The 23003-nt window shown below is 38.7% G+C and overlaps 1 protein-coding gene across 1 annotated transcript in view; it reads left to right on the top strand.

Moving 5' to 3' along the window:
* The window catches only part of LOC148314450 (ATP-binding cassette sub-family D member 3), a gene marked incomplete at its 5' end in the record, with an annotated part of 58316 nt that extends 36869 nt beyond the window's left edge, over nt 1-21447 (top strand). The window contains 11 exons of the mRNA XM_088287667.1: nt 3737-3828; nt 6608-6696; nt 7058-7130; nt 7219-7282; nt 7713-7790; nt 8106-8171; nt 8258-8347; nt 11030-11149; nt 12731-12835; nt 17149-17205; nt 19341-21447. Coding sequence (XP_088143793.1) covers nt 3737-3828; nt 6608-6696; nt 7058-7130; nt 7219-7282; nt 7713-7790; nt 8106-8171; nt 8258-8347; nt 11030-11149; nt 12731-12835; nt 17149-17205; nt 19341-19418 — 912 coding nt within the window. The remainder of the gene's footprint in view (nt 1-3736; nt 3829-6607; nt 6697-7057; nt 7131-7218; nt 7283-7712; nt 7791-8105; nt 8172-8257; nt 8348-11029; nt 11150-12730; nt 12836-17148; nt 17206-19340) is intronic.
* Between the last annotated feature and the right edge of the window lie 1556 nt (nt 21448-23003).

Here is a 23003-nt window from a genome sequence, read left to right as displayed (position 1 = left end):
TGCAGCGACCTCCTCCGACTGCCTGACGGTCTGTATTGTCAATGCAAGTGTCAGGTCCAGCATCATTTGCAGCCTACGCGAGAGCTCTTTATCCATTATCCCAACGACGATCCGGTCGCGGATATTTTCCTCCCTATTCACGCCAAACTCGCAGTGTTCCGATAGATCGTTAAGGGCTCGAATGAAGCATTCTGGTTTCTCACTTGGCCGCTGGATACGTTGGTGGAAACATGCCCTCTCATGTATAACATTCCTCCGTGGGAAAAAATAGTCATCAAACTTTTTCACCACGACGCTGAAGTCATCTCTCTGGTCCTCTTCGGCGAATGTGAATGATTTATATATATTTTCTGCCTCATTGCCCATGGCATATATTACGCAGCTCACCTGGACTCTCCCCGTCATCCTTGTCCAACTTTGTGGCGAGTCTGAACCGCTCGAAACGTTGCCTCCAGTCCGGCCATTCCGTTGGTTTATCAAACGAAAAACTTGCCGGGGGATTAAACTTTGCCAAGCCGAATTATTCTTCTCTGCAAGTGATCCCACTCCTGACACCATGTAGAATGATCCGAATCGAGGTTATTTATTCAGTCTCTTTATTGAGTGTCTCAGGTGATATTGACAGGCGCTTGGCGCATGAATCCGATAGCGGTAACGCGTGCTGGTGAAGGGGGGGTGTCCCCATACAGCTGCAAGGCATTTTCATTTATAGCATATGTGACAATACCTACTGTACCATCTTGACCATTTTAGAGCAGGCACGTGGTCACTGACACAGGGCGTGCTATTACGTGACACGTTAATTTTTATTTATTTTTTTTATTTTATTTGTTTCAGGTATATTTTGCTCTTAATTGTCATCTGGTTTCATCAAGTATTGCCATAATTTAAATAGCACTCATTGCCATGTCACGTTTTATGTTCTACCTTTGAGAACGTAAAAATAAATATATTTGAAGTGGCTGGCGAATGCAGTCAGCCCTCACCTCCAAAAGACATATATTGAAAAGCTCCACATTGCTTATTGCCCAAAAACTGTGAGTGATTGTCACCAAAATTTGCATGCATATCTTCTCATGCGCACTTATAATATTAAATATTAGAACGAGTGTAGCAACATTTTTCAATTTATGGATATTGTAAGCCGTTTCTGCTTCATAGCCTACCAGAGAAAAAATATTGTCACTTCATGTACGAAAGCAGTTATTGATCATCACCGAAATTCATGTATACAAACTGTGCCGGAGCTTGAGGACTGTATGTGTTTCACCTTAGGGGTGTTGAGGATGCCTTAACTACTTAATTGAATCTACCAAATTACTCAAAGGAATAACTCAATCCAACTGTGGTGTAGAGAGAGCAAGAGGAAACCAGATTCAATACTTAATACAATTCATTACAACCGAATAATTGCTTAATTATCTTCACTTTATATGACCAAATATAGCAACATAAATTTAGTTGGGCGCCCAAATTAGTATTACTGAATGTTCTGGCCAACGTTGCCGCGGTTACTGGTATTGAGGAGGAGAAACTGCTCCTCCGCTGGCGAGTGAGCGAGTGCACCTGCTTGCCGAACGTCGGGGAGGAGTCCAAATGGCGAGGGGGGCTGACTGCTGCGATGACAGTGGATCCGGAAGATGCTGCCCAGTCCAATTGATGCTCACAGTCCGCCGCTGCTGACTGCGACACACCGCTAATGGCTTCAGGTGTCCTCTCATCTCCGTCGTGTGAGTTAACCTAGCTTGCCAACTCACGCTCGATGTCTCGGCCGGCTGCCGTGCTGAGAACGCGCATTCACCTTTTGAAGCGTGTTCACGGTAGGGCTGGGCGAAAAACCGAAAATTTACCGTTACCGAAATTTATTCCAATGACCGAAATCATTTTGCCCATGTCGGTAAATTCGGTGTTTAAAAAAAAAAAAGAAAAGCCTTTTCTGTCTGCGGCAATGTTCCTGCCCCTTTAAGACGACTACAGCGCCTCTAGTCACGTGACTCCACCCGTCTGATCGAGAGAGAAAACAGACATCGCGGTCGTAGCTGGCGATTCAAATCCGGAAGCTTTTTCACCACCACAACACAACCATGCTGTGCTAAAAGTTCAAAGTGAGAAGCAAGGTTCGACAAGTAACAACAGCCTATAACGGAAGCGACACCATACGAGAGAACGTCTCAGAGGTGGACGCGATAGCCTAGCACATAGCTAAAGATTTAGCTCCTCTAGTTACAGTGGCGCGCACAGGATTTAAATGCTTCATGAAAGCCGTATTTCCCGATATGGACTACATCGGGCCGGGAGCTTAGACATGTCAAGCATTTTGCATCTACATCCGACTTGTGGTCGGGTCGCAACATGGATCCCTGATTGAGCCTGACTGTGCATTACATAGACGTCAAGTGGCGACTGCGCACCGGAGTACTCGAGACAGCACATTTTCCCCGATGATGCACACTTGTTTATTTGGCTTGCATTGACATTTTCTTTCATTTTATTTAGCATTTTTTTTATTTGGGTTTATTTACATCATGCCAGCATCTTGGCGCAATCTATTTGCAGAAAAAGATTTTTCAAGAGGGACCCTTTTTCTTTGTGACATTGTTCAAGTCATCCAAAGCAAGCTATTTGGAATGTTTATTCAAATGATTTTTGTACTTTTATTTTTCATTGAAAGTAATGTGTACCAGTTGGTCAATAAAAAAACAGTCAATATGCATTTCCTGCATTTATTTTGATTTTAGTCCACGGGGGAAATTTATCGTGCATTTATCGTTATCGAGGTAAAATTGCTCAATTTCTCACTATATTGATTTGAGGTCATATCGCCCAGCCCTAGTTCACGGTCTCTTGATTGTGGTCACACGCTCGCTGTAGTCTCATCGACCAACTCCTCACTTAAACTTATCCGTGGAGACTCACTCAACTGCTCCGTACTCGCAAAAATGTCTCTCGAAAAGTTCATCTCGCCGCGCGCGTAGTAATATTGTGCCCTGTACACTCTTGCGTGACATACGCAAAACACAATCACGGTAAACTGCCGCAAAACTAACTAGTGCCTATTTCAACAGGTGAATTAAAGGCAGTAAACAAAATACGGCAAATTATTAAACAAACTCCCACATATTAAACAAAGATGCCCTCTTAATCCCTCACAAATCGCAGAGCCTTCAGTACACATACACTATATCATGACATCACACATACAGAAAACAATGGTCGCAATTTTGTTGATTTTATGGACTTCTTAAGCCGTTGCCTCTTCATTTGCTTCTTAGAGGTAAACAAACATTAACGTCACGACTTGTATGAAAACCATGAACGTTTTTGCGTGCACACGTAAATGCATGCCCACTTCATATCCCGGAAATTTTAGAACAATTGCCCCCAATTTTGGATTTTATCGACATTGTTAACCCATTTCCTATGAAGAGGCAATGGCTCCCATTCACTTGAATGAGGTGTCCAGTCTATTAAGAGTGCTAAAAAAATGACTACTTTACACTCAGCAAAGTGTCTTCTCTCTCGTGTTATTCCATAAAAACATTGTGAAAAAATACTAACAAAAATGTGAGGCGTGTACTTCCTTTAGTGAGATAGTGTAGCTTGCTTAAAATTTTCATCCACCTCAGATTGTCTTGAACATCAAACATCACTCAATGACAATGACCCGTATAAAAAAAAAAATGTTTAGTGTTTATGTTATGAAATTATGAGTTTTAAGCAATGTTGGATTTTGTAGGATTATTACCAGAGTGGGAGAATGCTCCTTCGAATGTCCCAGGCCCTTGGCAGAATTGTTCTTGCTGGTCGAGAAATGACTCGGCTTTCAGGGTAAGTATTTACTTCAATAAGGCAACAATTGTTTGAAGTGAGCAGTGGCTTGTTTTCTTCTCACCATTTTTTCTTATTGTTACTTCTTCTGAAGAGTGATGCTACATACAATCATTTTGCTAGTTGACTAGTCACCAATAGATTAGTAACATATTTCACTTCCGAGACAATACCAATGATGCGGCCTAGAGTAATGTCCAATACCGATATCATCTGATACCATATCGACAGGAATGATACATACTGTAATTTATGTTTTAGTACAAATTGTTCCAATTTCGTACGGGTGCTTGAAAACCTTGAAAGTGCTTGGATTTTATTGCTGTTTTCAAGGTTTGAAAAGTGCTTGAATTGTGGGTGATGTGCTTGTAAATGCGTGAAAGAGTTCATCATATTTCCCGGCAGTCTGACTCAATAAGCTAAATATAAAATGCAAAAAAAATAAAATATGTTTCTTCGCAAATTAAAGCTAAACGCTTGATGTGTTGGCACACGCCTTTGTTGGGAATTTTACATCTCTGTCGCAGCTCATCATCGCCCTCAAGAGGACAGTGGTCCATCATGCCATAAGTATCAGGTTTCGGTCGTAGTGCAGGAGGACTCAAATGCAGGAAAGCCAGGCACGGAGTGGTTTTAACAAAAAGTGTTGATTTTCCAAAGAAAATAAAAAGGCAAACAAGGCACTGGGAAAAAAAACTAAAACTAAAATTTCAAAAGTACAAAATAACAGGGATCAACAAAATACAAGGACTAGAGTTATCTTGAAAAGGCGAGACAGGCAGGAGGACAATGGACATGGCCAACTGATATGGACAATAAACCTACAAGAATGGAATGGAAACAAAGAACTAAATAGAAACTGAAATGAATATTGGCTGTTAAAAAAAATAGAAACTTTGAATAAAACCTGAACCAAATCCTCGTTTGGCCCGCTGCAATTTATGCAAAAAAGAAATCCAACTTTTTGCAATGGATTTTTTGCAATTGGCTCTCTCGAGCCCTGTAAAAGGTAAGCCGCAGACATTACTAGCCCTTCAAGTAAATTAAAGTTAGCGAGGATGCTAATCTATTGGTATTTGCTAGAGTTGTCTATCAGTGCTAGATTACATTTTGATTACGGACAGTTATTATGGGCTATGAAAGGAAGAAAGCGAGCGATTGTCAATGATGAATTATAATGTTTAGAACTTCCTTAACTAATATCAAAGGTCAGCTGACATTAGCGCATATGCCCAACTCTAAATTAACATCAAATCCGTTTGAGGGTTCCGCTTCGCTTAATTTGCTGTGTTGTTTTGTTGTCTTATGTTTTTGGACACAGCTGCTTCATTCGCGCACTGGACGCCAATGTTTCTCAAACTTAAATGAGGGGAAAAAAATTCACGTCACACCACTTAGAGATTCACATAAAGTGGATATACAGGTTAATTGTTTACCTTCATTCATCAAGCTGAAGAGCATTTCATTGTTTTGCCTGTTACTCTATGTGGTTGGCATTCATGAATGAACTACAAAAAAAATATTGGAGAATTATAAATTTTTGGTTGAAATAGTTGACATTGGCTAATTCTGCGGCACACCTGATGATCTCTCTTGGCACACTTGCCTACAGTTGCAAGGTTGTGAATGACTACAAAAAAGAAGTTGACATTTATATTGTCACGTATGTTTAGTTTCATTGGTAGGTGGAATTTAAACAAACAAAAAAAAAAACATACGACAAACATTAGAAGCAGAAGTTTGAAGCCCAAATGTTGGAACAGTAGGCTTAAGTCCAGCTGATAAAATGTATTTTCATTAATGGCAAACACTTTTAAAATTGCCCCCTGGCTACTTAACTTGTCTGGCTACCAAAAAAAAGTTAACTGTGTTTTGATTAAAACATTAAAATGGTCACATTGTCACAATCATAACCACAATTATCAGGCAAGATCTACTTGATGAAAGGCGATTGAGGTATTGTGAAACAAACACATTTTTTCACAAATATTTTCCTTTAATTTATTATCCGTATATTAAAGTGGAACAGCTTCATGAATAAATTAGTGAAATTGACATTTTGTGGGTGCGTGTAATTATATCACATAATGCAGTTTCCGAGCATAAATACGGTGTGAATCAATCTGATCGATGTCATTGAGTGAAAAAAAAACCCTGAACAATTCACTAAAAGTGGATGTACCGGTTAATTATACCTTCATTCATGTAATTGATGAGCATTTCATTGTTTTGTCTGTTACTCTACGTGGTTGACATACATGAATTGACCAAAAAAAAATAATTGACATTGGCTAATTTTCTGCGGCATACCTGATGATCTCTCACGGCACACTACTGTGCCAAGAATCACTGGCGTAAAATAAACATTCAGTCTCATGGCTAGCCTACTGTTGCAAGGTTGTGAATGACTACAAAAAAGAAGTTGACATTTATATTTTCATGTATGTTTAGTTTGACTGGTAACGTGGGTGGAATTAAATGCATAAAAAAACTAGAGAGAGAGAAATGCAAGTTTGTAGCCTAAATGAACATGCACTTAGAATAAAGGCGAAACGGGTGGAAAGCTATGCGCATTTCGGCATTTGTTATATCAACAGTTTTACCATTCAATTGTTTTCAATGACATGACCAGAGTGAATTTCAAGTAATCAAACACAATATAAAAGTAAGAGGATTGAGGAAGTGTGATGTGTCCAAGGGGGATAGAATTTAAGTGGCAAGGTACAGATAGTGGATTCCTGTTAGTGAACACGTACTGATTGTCTTTTCCTCCCCACAGATTCACGACTCGTATCACTGAACTGATAAAAGTCTTGAAGGATTTAAATTCTGGCAAATATGAACGTACCATGGTCTCCCAACAGAAGGGTACATATTGTTTGTTGCAATCAGTGTTTTCTTTTGCATTGCAGCAGCTGCTCTTGGTATGAAATGACAATAGTTGATGTAAATGTAAAAATACACTGCATGGCTTTTAAAAAAAATATACACAACTCTTGCCATCTAAGTTGGGCTGCACAAGTTAAATAAATTGTATTAAAAAATGATCCATGAATTGAAATTACAACTTTTTTTTAAATCCTCAGACACACAATTATCTTACGCAATATCACTATTATCCCAAATAGCATAATTGTTCAGTCCTATGTCTTAGTAATGGTTGAAGTTGCTGAGTAATACAAAAAAATAAGTGGACTTGCTCTGACTGAATGGTGTATTTTACTTACAGAGTCTGACACAACACAAAGTCTGTCACTTGTACCTGGAAAAGGTCAAATTATCAACAGAGATAACATCATCAAGTAAGTTTATTTGTATTTTGTGTCAGTTTTTTTTTTTTAGTTTTTGTTTTTGTTTTTTAATTTACTAAGACCCTTTTTAATTTTACAGATTTGACCATACTCCTTTAGCAACGCCAAATGGAGACATTCTAATTCAAAACCTCACATTTGAGGTAAAGTGATTCCTTTTATTGTGGATACATTTTTGCTATATCTGAATGGAATTTTGTCTTATTACCCTGCAATTGGCTGACAACCAGTTCAGGGTGTACCTCGCCGACTGCCCAGAGACTGCTGGGATAGGCGACCAGCACCCCCGCCACCCTTGTGAGGAGAAGCGGCTTAGATAATGGATGGATGTTAGATTACCCTTAGTCAAGTGTGTGATTAGCTCAGTTCGGCTTGTTAAAAAAAATGACCATGCCCATTTGTGGCATGGAACCCTTTTGGAGGGTAAACACAAACGCAATGATACATGTCTCCTTCTCAGTTTGTTCTTTAAATACTAGAAGCAGAATTGAATTACTAACTAAAACTAAAAGTTCTGTGACAATTGTGTTCAGTATTATAACATATGGTGCTTAATTTTCTTGGCCGCTCAAGGTGAGTTCTGGCACCAATGTTCTTGTGTGTGGACCAAACGGTTGTGGCAAGAGCTCGCTGTTCAGAGTCCTTGGCGAAGTAAGTTTTTTTGTTGTTTTTCTACACAATTTTCATCTGCTGTTTAATTTCGTGTAGCATGCTATCTCACAGACTTAGGTGTGGAAAACAGGTCAGAGTGATGAAACAGGTCAAAGGTATCGTTAGTGTATAGTCGACCGCCGCTATTCGCGGGGGTATGGGATTGAGGGTATGGGATTGAATTTAAATATATGACATACATTCTCGAATACATGTCCTTATGGATTTAACTGCATTTAAATATTTTCAAATAATATATGTATATTTATACTTTGGCACTATTTGACCTTTGAAATAACTGTGTCTGTTTTATAGCTTTGGCCTCTGTTTGGGGGACAACTGACTAAACCAGAGAGAGGGAAGCTCTTTTACGTTCCACAGGTAACATATACAAACTTGGATACAGTGCCAGTACTGACAAAGAAGTCAAAAGAAAAACGTCTTCATCAACACCGTTTTTCCCCCAGAGGCCCTATATGACCCTTGGTTCTCTCAGGGACCAAGTGATATATCCTGACACCATTGAAGAACAAAAGAGGAAAGGAATATCTGATCAGGTGGGACAAAGTCCACTTTAACCTTAAAAGCCAAACCGTACTATATTGGTTAAGCTCATGCAAATGGGCTAGGGGCAGGCTGGCCTATGAGGAGGTGGGGCTTCCTGATGGTGGGCCGTGACCGTTTGGGCATGAGATAAAGGGAAAAAAATGGGGAAAGAAATGTAGCGCTATGGCCAATTGTTCTGATGGCCACTAGGAAAATGATTAGGATATGACATCCTCCTATTCGTTCTGACCACAATTTCTCTTCTCCGTCTTTGGTTAATCAGACAGACAATGCTGTAAGTACGGCGTCACCTGAATTTTCAGTGGGACAAAGATCTGACTGTCATCCGCATAGCAGTGGAAGGAAATTCCATATTTTCATAGTATGGAACTTAGGGGTAGGAAATAAAATAGAACCCTGTGGAACACCATATGACAGAGGGGCAGAGCGGGACTCAGCGCAACCTAGGCGAGCACAAAAAGTCCTGGCGGGCAAATAGGATCTAAACCACCGTATCGAATGCTGTAGTTTGATTCAACAAAACAAGACATAGTCTCTAGTGTCATTTGCCTAGAGGATATCATTAAAAACCCATTGCATGGCTGACTCTGTGCTATACATCATCTTGTATTGTATTTTATTGAAACCTGACCGGGAAACCTCCATTCATTATGTTTATCCAAGAAAGATTTTGATTACGTGTGCACCACTTTTTCCAGATTTATTTTAAAATAAAAGGTAGCCAGGAAATGGGGCGATTTGACAGTACACTTTGGTCAAGGCCTGGTTTCTAAAGCAGGAGTTGCACAACAGCATGTTTAAAATGTTGGGGGACTACACCAGAAGACAGACTGCAATTAATAATTGCCAAAACCAATCTACCAATACTCGAGAGAACCTCCTTGAATAAGTGAGGAGGAATGGAGTTATAAGCGATAGTCAATAGTTTTAAATAGAGGATGTGGATTGTGTCAATTTCCCTAAATAAGACTTGACAGACGTTCCCTTTTGACTGTTTCACTTTGCTTTGGTACCATTGCCTGCAATCTTTTAGGATTTGAGACTTGCAGCCCAGTCTTTTTTTTTTTTTTTACCAGCGTTCAGCTTTGCGGCGTTCTTGTTTAGCTGCACGAGTTCTCTTAATAATCATGGTTCCGGTCTTACTTTTGGCCTCACAATTTTCAATGGAGCCACAGAATCCTAAATATCACGGCATGATGAGTGGAACCAATGACTCAGTTCCTTTGTTTGACAAAGGAACATAGCTGATCAGAGGCACCGGACTAGCAGTGATGGGGTTAAAAATCCGACGGTTGCAGTCACTTGTAGTAGGTTGAACAGCAGCAGAGGAAAACACTGCACCAAAGAGCAGAGTCATATGATCAGAAATCACATTGTTCATATACTTTCAATTTTGAAACCGATTGACCAAAAGCAAGGATAAGATCTAAAGTATTTCCTTGTTTGTAAGTGGGGCCAGACACAAACTGCACTAAAATTGAAAGAATCTATGAGTCTTAACAAGTCCTTTGCCAATGTTTTTTTTAGGACAGCATATGTGAATATTAAAATCCCCCATAAACAGGATGTGCTTATATATCAGGATGATTTGGGCATTAAGATTTGAAAAAAGTCAATCAGAAACTCCTTGTTGTATTTGAGAGGACGGTAAATGACAATGCACAGCAAGGAAACACCCCTGCCAACTTCAAATAAAGTACCTTCAAAGCTGGTGATTGATGTGGTGAATATATAGTTTAGATTTAAAATGTTTTTTAAAAAATAGTCATGTTTCGAGGTGGATAAATACCTCACTGCCCACAGTTTTGCAAGAAATCAACACATATGGGAGATTGGTGGTGAGATTTATTGAAAGAAATTACTCAAAAAACAGTAACACTAATAAGCATTAGCTAAGTATTTGTAAATACGGATGTCATGCTTTTACAAGCATGAGCTCATTCATAACATGCTTCATGATTATATTTTCATACTTTATAACAGGCAGATTTATCAGGACTAGATTATGTATTTTATAATTTACCAATCAGTCCTTCTGGAATAGTTAGCAGTTTACAAGTTTATTTTGGAAAGCAAATATATACGCAAATGACTGACAAACTATTTAAAGAACTGATTGGTTAATGATGCAATACATAATCTAGTCATGTTGAATCTGCCAATTCTAAAGTGTTAAAATGCAATCATGACGCATGTTATGGATGAGCTTATTAATAATGAGTAAACCATTTAGAACAGTTTATTAACTACATACTAGTGATTAGTTGCATAAAAAACATGCATTATAAATTATTAAACTCACCAAGTACCAATGCTTTTCTAATATGCTTATTTATGATGAGTAAAACATTTGTTGTTGTATTTACAAACTATATGCAAATGATTATTCATGTCAGAATAATGCTTTATAAACAATTGCTTCAGTGTTTACAAATGCTTAGCTAATGCGTATTAGTGTGTACTTATTATAACGTGTTACAGAATAATTTAATGTAATCATTAGTTTCTTTTTTTAACTTTTCACATGCAAGGAAACAAACACAGAGCATCTGCCTTACCTGCCTGCCTTGATGCACATCCCTGTCACTGATACTTTAATGTAAAATATTTTTTTAATGGAAATTCAGGAATGGTGTCTGTAATTGCATTACTTTTGTTACACATTACTGCAGGTATTGAAGGAGTACTTGGACAATGTTCAGCTGGGCCACATCTTAATCAGGGAGGGCAGTTGGGACTCAGTACAGGACTGGATGGATGTTTTGAGCGGAGGAGAAAAACAGAGGATGGCTGTAAGTATTCGTATTCTCTGCTGTGTTTACAATTGTCGCTGTAATCTGTCCGGTTTTTACATTTACATTTGGTTCAGTTATTTGTATGGGACAAAGCAATTTAATAACAGTAAAGACTTTTTTTAAACTAATGATTCCTGTGGAACTTTTCAGTCGTAGAGAGCTGCTACAGAACCCCCTACTTGTCAAGTCAAACTTCTTGAATAGCTTGAGATTGGATTTAAGAAAACAAGCAAAAAATGTAAATTCATTACTTGGTAGAAACAAGACTGAAGGGACGAACCCAATTGCAACAACAAACACAATAAGGTAATCTGAGTATTTCTTGTTGTACATTGTACTACAAGAACATATCAGCGCGACAGAATGGCATCTTATTTAACCCATAAGAACCCAAATTTACTGTTTAAAAAAAATTAATAAAATTAATATTTAAGAATGAAAAATTGGAAAAATGAACTGCACACCTCTGACTTGCAGTTTGGGACCCTGTAATCACCTAGATGGTTTTATTTAATTTAATAAATGGTGGATTTGTTGGTGGGCGGCACGGTGGACGAATGTTTAGCATGATGGCCTCACAGTGAGAGACAACATCGGGCGTGGGTTCAATCCCGGCTCCGGCCATCCTGTGTGGAGTTTGCATGTTCTCCCCGTGCTTGCGTGGGTTTTTTCCGGGTACTCCGGTTTCCTCCCACATTCCAAAAACACGCATGGCAGGCCGATTGAACACTCTAAATTGCCCCTAGGTATGAGTGTGAGCATGGATGGTTGTTCGTCTCTGTGTGCTCTGCAATTGGATGGCAACCAGTTCAGGGTGTCCCCCGCCTACTGCCCGAAGATAACTGGGGTAGGCTCCAGCACTCCCCGCGACCCTACTGCGGAGAAGTGGTACAGAAGATGGCTGGATGGATGGATTGATTTGTTGGTTCATTATATTTTGTTGCCTAATTATATTTATTTTCAAACACGCTTTCTATTTCAGTTGAATTTACCTTAATTTTGACTGGGTGTTTGGTTGGTCTAGTGCCAAAAACAATTAACTTTGTTTTGTTTAAATTGAGTGATAATTTATGTCAAACCATTTCTTTTATATGAGCAATTCATTTTCCACAATAGTCAGAAGCTTTTTAAAATTTTCTCCGGAGCAGTAGAATGTTAATGTCGTCGGCAAATAAGACACTTTTTGTTGTTTTTTGAGACACAACAAATTTCATTTATATACAACGTAAATAATTTGGGTCCTAACACAGACCTTGGAGGAACCCCATGAGTAATCTGTAGATGATTGGATTTAGCGTTGTTGAACTTCACATACTGATATTGATTATTTACTAAATAACTTTCCATCCATTCATATGCTAGTCCTCTTATGCCATATCTCATTCATTTAGAAATATAGTATGATCTATAGTGTCAAGAGCTTTTTTTTTTAGACTTAATTGATTAATGATATGCATGCAATTTAAAATATCTTCCAGAAATGGTTATGTTTTGTTCAAAACCCTCTCTAGATCAAATCAGTGTAATTGAGCGTTGTGTTGATTTTTTTTGTTTGTTTTTTTTGTATTGTCTTTGTAGATGGCCCGACTGTTCTACCACAAACCCCAATTTGCTATTCTGGATGAGTGCACCAGTGCCGTGAGTGTTGACGTGGAAGACTATATCTACAGCCATTGCAGAATGGTATGATGTCTTTCTATTGCAAACTTCTATTGAAAGGGTACTCATAAATATTATGTAAATATGGACAACTCACTCAACAGCCAGTACATATAAAAAGTGGGCTTCTTCTTTAAAACATTTAATGTTGAAACTCTGACCAAAATGGAGAACATAACAACTTATTTTTAACTTGCATGCAATCTAATGAGTAACGCAGAAAAACATAATTACCATAATTTCTAGAGGATAAAACACTCAAATATTGCATACACCCTGAAACTAGCCCCTCAAAATCATATTTTACTTTTACTCTGGACTTTTACTTTTACTCCCACCTCCAGCAGAGCTTTGACTATGCTCCAAGGGGAGGCAGAGAACATGAGTCCAAGTGGGCCATGTTCTGTGCCTCCATTATTGAGGTGGCCATAAATTGATGGGTGCTTGTCATGGCAGCAATCCCGGAAGCTGTTGGAGGACACCAGCGATAAGCAATCCTGTCAAATTGAACAATGAGTCTTATTGGGTCCTTTTGGCCAGTGAGACTGCGGAGGTACTTACGGGTACTAGCAAGCCAAGCAGAATGTAGTGATAACTGTATTTATAAAGCACATTAAGACGACCACCGCTGTATACAAAGTGCTGTACAAAGAGCAAAAGCAAGTCGTACAACAACAAACAATAAAACAAATTTATAATATTAAAAAGCACAAAAACAGTAAAACCAAAAACCAAGTCTCATGTTGGGTGAAAAGATAAATAGTAAAAATTTGTTTTAAAAGCCTCCTTAAGAACCTCCTTAAAGAATTGCGGCGGAACAGAGTCAAAAGGGGAGCCAGATGACTGAGTCTGGCAAACCAAATCCTCTAAAAATTTCAAGGAAACTGTTATTGGAGTTGAGTCACCGAGAAAATGAGAAATATTTAGTAAATGAACCTTAAAAGCCAAACTTACTCCAATGCGTGTTCGTTTTTTGTACTCAAGAAGAAAAGGGTCAAATGAAGACTCAACAACAGCTGATTAGAGTTGTGATATTTTAGTTTCTTCGATTTCTGGAGTTCAGGAAATAGTACAAAGACAGATATCTGGGCGGCTTTTTCTTTATCTCATGAGAGACTGTACTCAGACAAGCACAATCGAAAAATGGCGCGCTGATCTCAGCCCAGCCTCACATTTTATAGGAGGTTTTCTATGTCAAGGGTCATGTAGGTTGAATCGGTCGTCCTTGCCCCTTCCCCTCGGCCCGATCCACGCTCCACATCCAAGGATGACCTCCTCAGGCAGGCGGCAGTCTCTCCGTCTCTCCTGCTCAGATTCCCCTGTAATCTTGTCAGTGTACAAATTGTGTGGTGTATGTTTTCCCAGATCAAAGTTTTTTGGTGTTCTTGATAGCGTCACTGTGACGTCCTCCCCAGCCCAACTTGATATGTTTGTATCTTCTATGGCCTATGTGGAGAATGTGTTTTATCGTATTTGTCCATGAAGTGCTATCTGGTTTGTCATCAGTTTGACCTGAGCAGACTGAATCTGTTTGTTCTGAATGTGAGTGTGGGTCATGAAAATATTATGTGTGCAAGTTTGAGGTCTTACATTTAAATTAATTAATATGAATTTAGCATATGAGAATAATATAATGAATCACACCATGACTACAATCCCAGTCAATCCTATCTATGCACAGTCCTTCTACTTTCATTTGATAAATGCTTTTTGTTGAATCAATGTTTAACATATTCAGTAAATATGAACCTGCTAAATTAAATAATTGACCTTCTGTCCCGTAAGTGTTTAAAATAATGCCAGCAATCGTAATACAATCCTTCACTGTTTAAAAATGATTTAACACTGGTGAACACAGGACATGGCCAGAGGGATCATCTGTGGCGTTTGAAACAAGAATCAGCAGTAGAAAACTTGTCAATGAAAAAGTGCAGGAATCTATTGTACATTTCAGAGGATGAGTCTGAGCAAATAGGCAGAAGAGGTTTAAGTACAGACCCAACAGGTTTAAATAGTACACATGGGTTGTGACAATTATTAAATATTGTCTTTTGGCCTCTTTAACTGTGATCTGGTAGTTACGCCAGCAGTCTTCCAGGTCTGATAAGAGACCCCCAGCTTGACTTTTTTCCGCTTGCTGCATTTGGCTTTGCGGCACTCCTGTTTAGCTGTGCACGTTCTGTCATTAAACCAAGGCTCAAGTTTAGCTTTTGACTGCACAGTTTTTAATGGAGCCACCGAATCCAGTCTATCATGGCAGGATGACACAGACCAACCGTGAGAGGGTTGAAAATCCATTGCATTTAACAGAAGAAAACAGTCCAGTGATCGGAAGTAACATTGTCCAATACATTTAAGTTTGACATCGGTAAACTATAAGTGAGAACTAGGTCTAAAGTATGTCCTTGTTCACGTGTCGGGCTAGTCACATACTGCACAAAAAGAATCAATAAGGCTTAAAAAGTCCTCTCCCAATGTTTTATCTGGACAACAAACCTGCTTTCAGCAAGATTTGAAAAGGCATTCAAAAAGTCCTAAAAGTATTTAGGAGGTCAGTAAATGCCACAAGAACAGCACGGCCTACTTAAAAGAAGGTGGTTTCACAACTGGTGACTGTTGTAGCAAATATACACGGAACTAGAGTGTGAAACATCAGAGAAAATCCCGGCCCATTTGACCTACGTCTCCGAAAATTAGCAGGCACATCTAGTACTACGAAAAGTACAAATAAATTCTTTGACAGCAATAGTCTAAAATGATCAAGAAGTGAGTTGTGAATTTTTCAATGTCCAACTTTGGGCCATTTTTGCACATTTAGTTGCGTCATTCCTTTGCACCCTAATCCCAGAGAGTTCATCCGATTGTTTTACAATTTCGACTGTACCGTCATAAGACCTGGGACAAACACTGGGACAAATATTTTTAGTTTCCGAAATACTTAATGACGGGGGCGGGGCTTCAAAGTTTTTGTTTAATATTTCCTTTGCCACAATGGACAAAATACTTAATAACTCCCCTGCACATTCTGCTAAAAATCCAGCACATGTACATAAAGAGTCGTGACCCGAAGACATCTATATGTTTATATTCTTTTATACACATTCTCCCTTTGGGAGAAAATTTGGAGACTTTTAGGTGCGCCATATGGTCATGAAAACACAGTATATATACCCTTCCTGTAGCGAACCCAGCCAGACAACGGTGAAGCGTACTGATGTTCCACAAAAGATTTTTATTCCTTTCGTAGCCTTGATTCCAATGTGGAAACACCGTAAGAGCTACGGTGTAAAACAAACAAAAATAAACAAATGAGAGCTCTTAACGGCATGCAATCAAATCCATGTAACTACTTTAGCCGTACGTGAGAAAATAAAGTTACAACAAAATACCTGCGGTACTACAAAATATACAAAAAATGCTATTGTCAGAGTGACAGCAGTTAATTATGACATGAAACACCTGTACAGGGGTAAATCACGGCAAATGAAATAACGATGAAACAAAGCAATTAAATACCTTGTCCCCATTCCAGGCAGGTGCTTGCAGCCTTAAAAAGATTCCGTTAGATTGCGTAAGCCAATTTCTTGATCAGCAATGTCAAGATCGTTAACCTTTTCCTTTTCTTTTCCTTTTCCTTTCCTTTCCTTTCCTTTCACCCGTTTCCTCTGGATACGCCCCCTTAAATAGCGTAATGCTATGATTTGTTAATCTACACTTCCTGAACGTACCGGAAGCGCACCAAATTAAAAGCATATAGCATACAAATTATAACTTCAAAATAAAGTATATCACGAACGAGATTTTAACAACCGAAAACAAATGCACGCAAGAAGTCAAATAATGAACATTGTGAGTTCGTTACACTTCCTGTTAATAAACAACCGTTGGATATTACTGAGAAGATCGTTGTTTCTTGCTTTGTATTATGTTAACAGAGATTTCAGTTTTGTTTTTTGCGAGAATACACTTTTACACTTCTACACAATTACACAGCGCCGAGGCATTTCGCTGAAAAACGCAAAAACAATGTCAGTTGAGCAACTCAATGGACAATAAGCAATGCATTACAATGGCGACTGGCTGCTTGTGGTTCGTCGTGTGACATAATTACTGAAGAATACCAGCGATTGACAAACAAAAGCATTTTCGTTGTTAGGGTTTTGCTATGGGTTCAACTATGAATCTAAGACGTTTGCGTTAAAAAAACTAACATGAGCATTCTTAAAATAGATTTTATTACTCAAAATACGTTGGGTCAAGCTGACCTCAAACTTTCACTTTAAAAGCTTTTACTTATTTGAATTTGTAACTATTGTTATTTTGTCTCTCTTTTGTAGGTTGGAATTACGTTGTTCACAGTGTCTCACAGAAAGTCCCTTTGGAAGCATCATGAGGTAAGAATTGATATGAAATAAATTGAACATAACTTGAATTTTTTTATGGACCATTAAAAAAACAACTCCAACTAAGTGATGTACTTTGTACATTAGAGTAAACAAAATAAATTCATCAGTACATTATATACAATTTCGAGAATTAATACATTCTGTATGTATTATTCAAATATGATAAAAATACATTTTACATCATTTAACACTAGAAGGCCCATTTGGCATTTCTACATTTAGGCTCACTGAGGGGCCATTTGGCTCAGAAGGAAGGGGTTTGTCCGGGATAAGCCGAGCTTTTGTTTTGTAAAAGTAGTAGGTAAGACCCAGAAGGGGGGTCTGTAAAGGCATGTAAATCATCCTTTTATTGTCATTACACAAAAACACAACGGTAAATTTGGCAACAATAATTTCGTACAGCTCAGAATACAAAAAAACAAGCAAAAAAACCACAAAATCAAAACAACATTTTTTAAAATAAAATCCAGGACACTGAGTTGGTGGATTGGGGAGAGAGATTGAGGCATGGACTGTGCAAGGGTGGAAATTTTCCAGTCACAAGTTTACCTCCCTCCCCGATTGGCTGAGTCTTGTCAAGAAATCTTACAAAACAAATCCCTGTGTGGCAGTGATTACCTAATTTTCATGCCTTTTCTGACCTTCCTTGTGGGTCATATTTGTTTTCACACAACAAAAAATTGGCTTATCCCGGACACGCCCCTTACTGCTCGGCCAAATGGCCCCTGTGTGGGCCTTGATATACATTGGAAAAAAAAAACTGTCCCTTCTTGTTTAACTAGTCAAAAATGGCACGAGTCATACAAGGGATTTTTGTACTCAACTTTCAAAGAAAAGGCAGGGTTATGGGGGATAATGTGGGGAAGACCCTGACAAGGTAATTATCAATGGAGAACTGCCAAAAAGTTTACGATTAAAGGAGCCATGTCATGCTAAAATCCCTTTTATTTTTATTTTTTTTATTTTTCTCCCGCCCGACGGTTGAGGCTTCCATCTCCAGAATGGCGCCTTTGGGTAGCTGGCGACCTGCTTTGGACACTCGCGGAATGAAGACGACAAGTTGTTGACTCAGAGGGGTGAACAAATAAACGACAGTGAGCTCGGACTGGTGTGGGGCTGTTTGGGACTAATGGAAAAGTGGCACTCGTCTGTCTACTGATGTTAACTGTTCATAACTGTTTCATAGGTGGTGTGCAGAAACCAGATTTAGGACGAAGTCATGAAAGGGGTGCGTCAGCACATCGGGAGAAACAGGGTTTTAGTGAACCAGGCGTCTCACTTCTGGGTTAGAAAAACTGGGGCCAATCCTCATCCAAATAAATGTGCGCGTCTACTCATTCCCACTTTGGTCGCTGTAAAGATCCCGACTGATGCTTTATGCCGTGCATCCTCACCGTGATCAGCAAAGAAGCAGTGTGCTAGTGCCCTCCCAGCATACATCAATGTAGCTCTGCTCACTTCCACAGTTCCTCATTCTCATATAAATCAGCCACGGCGAGGTTAATCCAAGTGGTCATAGGTTGCGATGTCCACATGAATTTTGGTGCCAATTTCTCACAGTTTTTGGACGTTATAAGCAATAAAAGTGCAATAATTTCCAATGGAGAGTTTGTAATCGGTCCCTTCAATGACTCTGATCGAATCATGGAGAGAGCGCAGGCGGGGCGTAGGCATATTCCTCATTAAAAATTGCCGTTTTTTGAGTCGTCACTTATTTTCTAATTTCTCCAAAATGAATAGAATTTCACTTGTCCATATCAAACAAAAACTGAGCTTGTTAGTGAAAAATGGTCCATTTTGCTGCTTTACCTCAATTAAAATAGCATGATATGCCTCCTTTGAAATGATCTTATTGACCTAAATTGAACTTGTATAACAGTGCCAGAGTCGTCTGGTGTGACAAAATAGAGTTCAACAGTGTCGGTGCAAGTTGTTATGAACTGTAACAATAGGTAGAGTGAAAAGAAAAATCGAGGTGGGGTGTTCTGGGTCTGTGAACGAAAATACATTTTTTAAAATTAAATAAGAATCAGGTGTGAAAGCCCTTTAAATATTTCTAAAGCATAATTGTGTGGTAAAAAATATATTTTTGCTTAAACAACTTTTTTTTTTTTTTTGTCAAGTATTACCTGCACATGGATGGCAGAGGGAACTACGAGTTCAAACCCATCACAGAAGAAACTGTGGAGTATGGCTCTTGACTGGTGACTCCTCACTAAAGTGCACTTGTCTACTAATCTAGTCCAAAATTTGCACAGAAAATAGTGCCTATAACTGGGCTACAATATGTGATAATGGTGTGGTAATTTTTTTTTTAATTTCTTGGGACCTGTAATTGTTGATTTGTTTATGTGATTTTAGGAAAAATATCTGTATTGCGAATTTGGATGTTTTGCTCACGTCAAAAAAATGAAATAAATCGGAAATGTTGGCATCTCTACATAATAATCTCATGAAGCCTACTAACCACAGCTGCCATAAAGAATCATCAGATTAGCAGTGTCCTAGACTAATCTCGTTGCACACAGACTACAATGACAATAAAGGCCATTCTGATTCTGATTTATATTGTCTGTATTTCAGAGGAGGAGGATTTGTTAGTAAACTGTTTCAGTTGAGTCACCGTGGAAATGAGAAGTAGTTAGTAAATCAACCTTTAAAAGCCAAATTTACTCCAATGTGTGTTCGTTTTTTTGTACTCAAGAAGAAAAGGGTCAAATAAAGACTCAACAACTGATTAGAGTTCCAATATTTAGTTTCTTCAATTTCTGGAGTTCAGGAAATAGTACAAAGACAGATATCTGGGCATCTTTTTCTTAATCTCACGAGAAACTGCACTCGGGCGAGCACAGTCGAAAAATGCGTGCCATCTTTCAGCTCAGCTTCAGTTTTTATAGGAGTTTTTTTATGTCATGGGTAATGTAGGTTGAATCGGTCGTTCTCGCTCCCTCCCACGGCACGGGTCCACGTCCAAGGGAAGGTCCTCCCCAGGTTAGTCATCATCTGGATAATTGATTCCCGTCTGGTACCCAAGACTGCCACGCCAAGGTTGGCCTTCTCCGGCGGGCAGTCTCTCCGTCTCTTTCCCCGCTGGCATTCCTCTGTAATCTTGTCGGTGTGCATGTGTATGCAGGTATGTGTGTATGTGCATGTGAATGTGCAGGTGTATGTATGTGTCTGTGTATGTCCAAGTGTGTATGTGCGTGTGCTGCGATCTCCAATTGTTATGTCTTTCGGAATGTGTTTTTTGCAATAGCGTCTGTGTGAGTCCTCCAGTGCCCAATTTGGTATGTTTGCCTCTCTACAGCCAATGTGGAGAATGTGCTTCGTCGTATTTGTCCATGAAGTGCTGTGAATGTGAGGGCAGCTCACGGAAATGCTATGTGTGCAAATCTGTTCTCACTACTGAGAATTTCAATAAAGTTCACACATTTAAACTAAGTATTATAAATTTAGCATGTGAGAATAATATAATAAATCAGTAAACGTCAGGCCGACAATCCCAGTCATTCTTGTGACCAGTGCTTCTAGTTTCATTTGATAAATGCTTCTTGTTTCATCAATGTTTAAAATATTCAGTAAATATGAACCTGCTAACTTTATTAATCAACATTCTGTCCCTTATGTATTTAAAATAATGCCAGTAATCGCAATACAATCCTTCAAAACTCTTTCGGCATGTTGCTGTGAATGGCCAAGAATGTCTCTTGGCGTGTTTGTTTTTTCTTAATCTAAATTATTTGAAGGTGAATGGCTGTTTGATTTCTTTATAACCTTTTGATTGACTAGATGTGCGTCCATGCTGGCCAATCAAATCCTGAGTCAGATTGTATGCCAAAGCAAGGGTCAGATAAGTATATATCAGACGATCAGGTCAGTGTGTTGTTTATTGTAGTCAGTACTCTTTGTAGTGTACTGTAATCGCTTCACTAGACTGCTTACAAACTGACAGTTGCTCATGACAGTTTTCAATTTTTTTCCATTTACAATCAGAACCTCTGTAATGTAGATAATTTAGATCAGACTCCCATTTTTCAGCTGATTTTGACTTCTCTTACATTTTACAACAATTCAGTTATATAATTCTGATGTTTTTGGGTGGCGGTTGTTAATACAGGTAATGTGGTAGGTTATGAAATGTATCTACAATTCGCCCATAGGTCCACAAGATTGTCTCCCCATGAGTCTCTGTATACAATATAATTTAAATAAACAATGCACACAATGAGACCATTCATCACTGTTTTTATTTCGGGCTATAAAGTGGCAAATACCAAATATAAACAATATTCCAGACCACTGAGTAAAATACACAAGTGAAGAAAATTGTTGATAACATTTTATAAAATAAAACATGAACTGATGTTTATTAAAGAACTAAAACTCAAAATAGATAAAAGTAGTGCTAAAGATGTTGTTGATACAACATCTGCAAATGCAGAAATGCGCATAGCTTTCGCCTTCACTCAGTGTGTGCTCCCGCGACATGAATGGAAGGAAAATCATTAAAGTATTTAGCGCCACCCGGTGTTTGAGGGGCGTTAACGCTCTAAATCCAAGCGATTTTTTTTACCCATTATTCAGTTCCCCGTGAAAGGATTTGGATCATGATCATAGGAATTGCAATATAAAACATGAGTTTACAATCTAATATAAATTGTGAATTATTATGGGAGTCATTGGAACATAAAATAGACATTATAACTACGTTGGTTTGTTAGCATGTAATTATGTATTTCCCAACTGCAATGTTTTAAAATTCTTGTATTTTGCCATTTTGAACTTTGACACATTGAACATCCTGTTTGATATTTCAGCCCCATTGTTTTTTTCAATGCTTTCTCTTTGATGTAAATACATAAAAGCTATAGAAAGTTAAAAAAAGGGGGTTAACTCCCATCCATATGCTTAAGATATGTCATGTATGAAAATTGATGAAGCATCCATATTTCATTAGCTTGTGTGATTTTGATTTTTTTTTTTTTATCAATGGCTCATCAGCGCCCCTACAAAATTTTAATGAAGCATCCTCGGTTGCACGTTTCACCAAGACCTTTTAACATTTGGAGGTAAGTCTCTTGGAGCAATATGCTAAGATTAACAAGAAAATCTTGTTCAATACATAGTCAGAATGGTCGGGATCGAACCCCCAACTTCTGAGTTGGGGAACGACCACTCTACCAATGACACGTGCCACCCCCAGAAGACATCTATGTACCTCTTTGTTCATCATAGTGGGAGCACCACCTACTGGCTAAAGGAAGTACATGTCCTAATCCTGGATGTTTTTTTTCCGAGCAGGTTTTCCAGCTCTGCCTTGTCATTGGTGGGACGTGTGTTAAGGCTTTCATTGTGTTGAAGCACGAAGTTTGTGACTTTTTATGGTAAGCTGTTGCCTTGGCAATGTCTTCCAAGAAAACAAAGGTAATTTTGAGGGTCTAAATAAATACACACGACATATCGTAAAACCTTTCACACATTTTTTACCGAGGTAAAATTTTAAACAACTGGAGTTTGGTTGGTGGGTTTTGTAAAAACAAAGGGACCAATTGTGGTCAAACCTTTTTAATACAATAATTATTCATTTATGTTTTTAATTGTAATGTGGCGGCACGGTGGACCGACTGGTTACCACGATGGCCTCATAGTGAGAGACAGCAGCAGTCGTGGGTTCGATCCCGGCTCCGGCCATCCTGTGTGGAGTTTGCATGTTCTCCCCGTGCCTGCGTGGGTTTCCTCCGGGTACTCCGGTTTCCTTGTGGCAGTTGAAATGAGCACACACGACT

Source organism: Idiotropiscis lumnitzeri, unplaced genomic scaffold, assembly GCF_059441095.1.
Source record: "Idiotropiscis lumnitzeri isolate Australia: NSW breed Sydney's pygmy pipehorse unplaced genomic scaffold, RoL_Ilum_1.0 HiC_scaffold_296, whole genome shotgun sequence".
Lineage (NCBI taxonomy): Eukaryota > Metazoa > Chordata > Actinopteri > Syngnathiformes > Syngnathidae > Idiotropiscis > Idiotropiscis lumnitzeri.
Note: the sequence above shows the minus strand (reverse complement) of the source record. Positions and strands in the feature narration are given on the sequence as shown.